Source organism: Parasteatoda tepidariorum, chromosome 3 (genome assembly GCF_043381705.1).
Source record: "Parasteatoda tepidariorum isolate YZ-2023 chromosome 3, CAS_Ptep_4.0, whole genome shotgun sequence".
In the NCBI taxonomy this organism is placed as follows: domain Eukaryota; kingdom Metazoa; phylum Arthropoda; class Arachnida; order Araneae; family Theridiidae; genus Parasteatoda; species Parasteatoda tepidariorum.
In genome coordinates, this window is record NC_092206.1 from 35,528,398 (window position 1) to 35,534,839 (window position 6,442).

Here is a 6,442-nt window from a genome sequence, read left to right on the forward strand (position 1 = left end):
TGTCTGACCCATCTTCTAACCATTGAATCACTCATAGCAGCTTGTCCGTAAACCTCGCAGATTTGCCGATGAATTTCACATGGTTTAACTTTCTTTGCATTTAGAAAACGAATCACAGATCTGATTTCACAAGCGGCTGCATTTTCAATTAAGGCTGACATCATAAAGAAGCACTACAAAGAACACATCGGCAGCAGGGATCTGAAAATGGCGCACAATTCTTCTGCTTGAGTCAGAGTAACTAGCGCGCATGCTCGGAACTGCGATCGCAGCGCTGCCGCGGATAGAAATGGAAACGGAACTTACTTTGTGGATATACCTCGTATAAATTTTAATGATAGAAGTAAAGTTTAATAATAAAACTTTATTGCATTCGTACTTATAATTTCAACTGGTATTGTCATATTACTCTAATTAATACAACCAATTAAACTACCGAGTTTTCCTAATCTATTATTTAAAAATTTCTAATAATAAAAAATTTTTTGCATTAGTATTTTAAGAGTTTATAATTTTATCTTGATTTTAATTCTTCATTCAATTTAGGGAAAGGGATTTCCTGATGTGAACACCAGAGAAATGTTGCGCAAACTGTGGGATGTATTACAAATTCCTATTTTAGGTTTAGTAGATGCAGACCCTTATGGTAAAGTTTGTATTTAAACTTTTAAAACAATCGTTATTGTTATCATTATTAAGCTAAATTGGGAATAATTTTCAGGGATTGAAATTTTGTGCGTCTATAAATTTGGATCAATGGTAAGAATAAAATTATTCAAGTATTTTATGGACATATTAGGATTTAACACTTTTTTAATACATATATGTTTAGACGTGTATATTTCGATGCATTTATATTTAGAATATTGAGCAGCTTATTTTTACATTTTATTTTTAATAGAATTTTAATTTAATTACAATTTTCCAAAACTTTAAATAACTGTAATTATATGCTAATATTATACAGTTTAGGGATTTGATCAAATCACTTACTTTCTTTACGGAAATGACCCCACCGAGTTATTTTAACATCTTCCAAGAATTGGTCATCTCCCTTATTGATTTGATCAAATCTTCGTTTTCCTCATTTCTCTAATATATTTAGAAACATATATTTTAGGGTAAAAAAGGGGAGGAACCAGCAACATTCATTAATAAAATCGTAACCTAAAAAATAGATATTTAAGTGAAAATACTGTTGTAATGTAATATATGTAAATTGAAATAAAAAATTAAAGAAAGTGCTAAAAAAATATTTTGATCTAGCAAATGCTTAAATATTTTTTATAGTTTTTTTTAACGCAAAATATGAGGGGCAACATTTCCTTGCTTTCAACAAACCTTCAAATATTTTCATTTTTAATCTGTTTTAATCAACAACAAAAAAACTTAAATTGAAAAATAGAATATTTTGGAGCACAAGGTCTGTGTAAATTTATTTAATTTATTAAAATCATAATTAATGCTTTCAATGGTGCTTATTTTAAAAGCCGAAAGGAATTTTCATTTTTAAAATTATTCCTAACTTTTGATATGATTGTAATAATTGGTTTTAACTTGTAATTTACAGGCAATGTCATTTGATGTAGAAAAGTTAGCAGTACCGGAGATTCGATGGTTAGGGCTACTACAGACTGATATCCAAAGGTGACATAATATGCATATATATTACGTTTTTATTATCTTGCTTTCGTGTCTATGAGTTAAAAATATTGCAAAGAAAATTTTGACCACTCTCTGACTAGCTAGATTACTCAAAGCTAAAGCTCCTTTCCGAACTGAGATAAGAGTTTAAATAATTTTCAACTAGAAAAATTTAAGTCAAGGTTTTATTACCAATGTCTGACTAGCTAGAGTGTTAAAATTTCAACCTGAGCCTGATGTTACTATAAATTACAATTGCTTTTCAAATGGCGAAACTTATAGCCACTTGAAATTTCAAACACTTTATAACATAAATAAAAAGTACATAAAATATAATAACATAAAATAAAAATTTCTTAATAAACTTCAATTACTGCCAGAAATCCCCCTCTTTGGCTTCCAAAACAACTTGATAAAGGTGGTTTAAAAAATTTTATATTATAATTGCTCTTGTATTTTATGTGAACTTACAATATAATGATCTGCAAATGTATATGCCCATATTTTTCTCAAAATACTACATTTAAAAAGAAAACTTTATTGCAAATCTAATTCTCTTCTTGTTTTCGATTCAATTTAATGTCTCTCAGCAATTGAATTAGTTTCTTGTAGTTCTTAATTGATAAACATTCAACTACAATGTTAAGAATTTTTTTTAAAAAAATTTACACTAAATAACTTAATGTTAAGACTGTTTCGAGGCTCCACCACTAGCGAGCTGAGCTCGCTAAAACCCTGTTTTCGAGTTTCTTTTTAAGATTACTTCGCAATTCGGGCTTGCCTCGCAATAGTTACGCCATATGAATCAATATTAAAACAAAATACAGCTCAAAATTGTTATTAAACTTTCCTGAATTAAAACAAATATATACCTCCTTTGGTATGGTTTTATAAACTGTTTACTTCTAACTTTCATTTCTGCCCGACTTATAACTCAATTTCTTTCAGCTCTTTGTTGCCAACCGTGATAAGAATTGTCGTTGAGAAATATGTACACATGTATGTTTAAGCAGGTTTGCTTGGACTTCTCACTCGATGGATGTTTAAGTTCTTTGTTATCGACACAAAAATGAAAAGGTTATTAACTCGGTATCAATATACATAACATAACCACTGAAGTTTTATGTAATACCAGGATATCAATCTCCTGTCTGCTATGAATGCCAACCCATGGAACTGTTCCACAATCCTAGCTTGCTCATCAGATGTTGAAGCATTTTAGTCTTCAATATGATGGTTACTATATCTTAAAATAAAAAATATGAAACATACACTTTGTGAACACCAGAGATTTACATATACATTTTGGTACTATTGCCTCTTCAGCAGGACGTAAAAAATTAGTACCACAATACCTATATGCATACTAAGTATCTATTGCAAATTTCAGGAAACAATTACATGGGTGGTTGCGAGCCCAAGTCAAAATTCCGGAAAATTTCGAGAGTTAAAAAAAAAAAGTTTAAATTGTAAAATTAGAAAAAAATTTAAACAAGGTTTTTTTCCTTTTTCTCAATATTTCTTAGTTTACTTAAAATATATTTAAAATACATATACCTATAACAAATACACATACCTATGATGAGCTGGAGAAATAATTAAAATTTACAAATATGTCTTCCTTTCTTGAGTTTATGATTATAATAACTATTTACTGATAAAAAATGAATATTAATCACGAATATAAGCATATAAAGTATCTGGCTCTCCCTCACAAACAAATAAAATAAACTGTGTTTTTAAGTTCCACCTTTGAAAATTTGATTTTCGGAAACTTCTGTGATCAATGATTTTCTTTTAACGTCTGGTCCTTTGATCTCCGGAAACTTCCGGATCCCTGTTAGTGAAAAATCCGGATTTTTTCCAGAGCACAATCAGCCCTGCAATTGCCAATAATAAACTAAAAAAAAAAAAAAAATGCTTTAAAATGTTTGTGAGCTTTTTAAGTGATTAGTTTCAAAACATCATATTGACACTATTTGTAAACTTAAGATAATCTGACTTTCAAAACTTATTACAATTATAGGTTCAATTTTATTTATTTATAAATTTAGTACCAATATGTCTATTATTTCAAATTTATACGCATTTATTTGATGAATCAATAATTTTAACATTTGAAAAACATTTTGACTATTTTAATAAAAATACATTTTATTCTAAAATATGTATAAACACTATCACAGTTCTAATTTTACATTTCTTATTATTTTAGTCAAAAACCTCAACTTAGTCATGTATCAAGACTTAATTCTCCTTTAGAACCAAACTAATATTTTTCAAAGGCCTTATCAAGATGGTCGAAAAAGCTTAATCATAAATAATTCCCAGGGCTTCTTTTTTTAAGTTCAAAAATTTCATTTTAGGTTAAAATTTCCAACTGCAGCGGTAACACCATTGACAGAAAATGATACGAAAAAAGCAATGGCCTTACTGTCAAGACCCTATATACAAAACAACATTCAATGGCAGAAACAGGTAATTACTTGAAATTAGTTAATTTTGCTCTTTGTAAAAGAATGTTTCTGACAATAATATAGGAATAATTAAAAACACACACACAAAAAAATTGCTAGAAAAAAAATATTGGTATTTTTATAAATTTCGATTATTTATCATAAGTTATAATCTTCTTGTTTCACTTGGATAATAATGAAATTTTAAATTTTTTTTAACCAATTTATTCTCAGATTCAGATGATGTTGGAACAATCAGTAAAGGCAGAAATCGAAGGACTCAGTAAACTTGATTCCCTTTTCCTCTCTTCAATTTACTTACCAAATAAAATCAAATATGGAGGATGGATTTGACAAACAACTGAAAAAATTCTAAGGAACTCTACGAACTCTTTGAACTCTACGGACTTAATTTATGATTTAAATAAATATCTTTTCAATAAAGTTTAAGCATATTATGTTATAAAGATAATCAATATAGTTTTCTTTTGAAAGAAGATTAAATAAAATAACTATATTCAACTTCTAGTTTTTTTAATTATACTCACAAGATTTAAAGATAAGCCACAGTATAAAATTCATAAGTGTAACATTAAAATTTAAAATACTTCCTCATTAAATAATAAATTTAATTTTATCAAGACTTTTCTACATACATTAAAGAATAAAACAGCTAAAAACTCCCAGATTCTAAGCCTCCATTTAATATGATAAAGATTCATCAGGGGTCTGTAGGTTTTTCTGAGAAGTACCTATTTTGCGAAAATGTAGACATAATTTGTGAAAATTATATTAAAAAATCAACATAAAAATATGGTAAAAATAATGATTTATCGTTTCTTATGGGATACAAAAATGAAATTTTTAGAATAAGTATTTTGTGAAACTACCATTTTTCCTAAAGTTGAATATGTGAAGGTACCGCTAAACGGTAATAAATTTGGCCAAGGCAGACCCCTGTTCAAAAACTCTGATTAAACTGATGAGAGAGAATATTAACTTTTACATGAGTAAAACATGAAGTCTTTTTATACAATTACAACTTCCATAATAATAAAAAGAAGAGATTTTTAGATTTTCCGTTTATTTTTGCAAGTGGATATTTTTAAGATATTGTTAAAACCAATTCTTTTATAAGAATAATAATAAAGGTTCACATGAATGAGGAAAAATGATATAGCCAGTGAATAAAGAAAAAAAAGTACAAGGAAGAACAAGGGCAATGCATAAATAGGGAAATTATGAATAAACCGATTTCACCAATGTGCCTTTTTTTAAATAATAAACTAATAGCGTTAGATTGAACTAACAATGTTAGAAAATAAACTAATGGAAAATTATTATTCTAAAGAAGTGTCTAACATTTTTGGGGAATCTGAAATAATTCTTATAGACTATGATAGAAACATATTTCATTCCCAACACTCTAGTCTAGTTTAAGACTATCTCCAATTGTGGCGCATCTGCACTTCGATAGTGCAATCAGACATAAAAAGAATCAGGAAATGAGCAGATCTCAGAGTATAAGGAACATGTCACATTAATAAACTAGCTAATCAGTGTACTGGTGAGATGATTAAAACATATTATAAATATTCAAGATATGTTTAAATAAAAAATTGAATTTTAAAACAGCTTTAATCAAGTATTAAATAGTAATTCTGGCAAGTTAAAAATGGATAATGTTTTTTACACTAAGGTGCACTGCAAACTCTTCACTGTTAGAGTTACTGTTTCTTGTGTATTTTGAAACAATTTTGCTCATAATGTCATCATTTGGCTTTTGAGACTCTCTTGAGTAGTATTTCTTGAATACACAAATTTCTTACCTAATTTATTGTTTGTGTTATTAAAGAATCATCATTAACCAAAAATCCTCAGTTCTAGATTTTTTGAGCGAAGCATCCGTTTGAGGAAGTTTTTAATTTTGACAATTCCAGGTAAAAAAAAAAACTTTTAATATTTGAACTTGTAGTTCATGACTCAAGCATGGATTTAAAGGACTTTTATTGGCGTTGATCAGTAATAAGCGACATTAAGTATGATTTTTAAACACAAATAGTATAAAAACCGAGGGTGTCACCCAAGTTAGTAGATTTTGGTTAGATAATAAAGCAAATGCTTCTTATAGTTGCAGCAAAACATTCATGAACATTATAAACCAGGGTTGGAGTTTTTGCCGGCAAAAAGGGGTTTTTGCCAGGACAGTGGCAAAAACCTGGTAAAAACCGGCAAAAACTGGTAAAAACCGGCAAAAACCAAATTATCTAAATTGCTGATTAAATATTATTACAAAATACTTGAAACAAATTTAAATCAATCATAAGGAGGTAATTGTTCTC

The 6,442-nt window shown here is 28.3% G+C and overlaps 1 protein-coding gene across 1 annotated transcript; it reads left to right on the top strand.

Moving 5' to 3' along the window:
- Positions 1-674: 674 nt before the first annotated feature.
- LOC107452466 (meiotic recombination protein SPO11-like) lies at positions 675-4,622 on the top strand. Its single transcript, XM_043043580.2, has 4 exons — positions 675-759; positions 1,571-1,647; positions 4,011-4,122; positions 4,335-4,622. The coding sequence occupies exons 1-4, from the start codon at positions 757-759 to the stop codon at positions 4,452-4,454; spliced, it is 312 nt and encodes a 103-aa protein (XP_042899514.2). The 5' UTR covers positions 675-756; the 3' UTR covers positions 4,455-4,622.
- Positions 4,623-6,442: the final 1,820 nt, after the last annotated feature.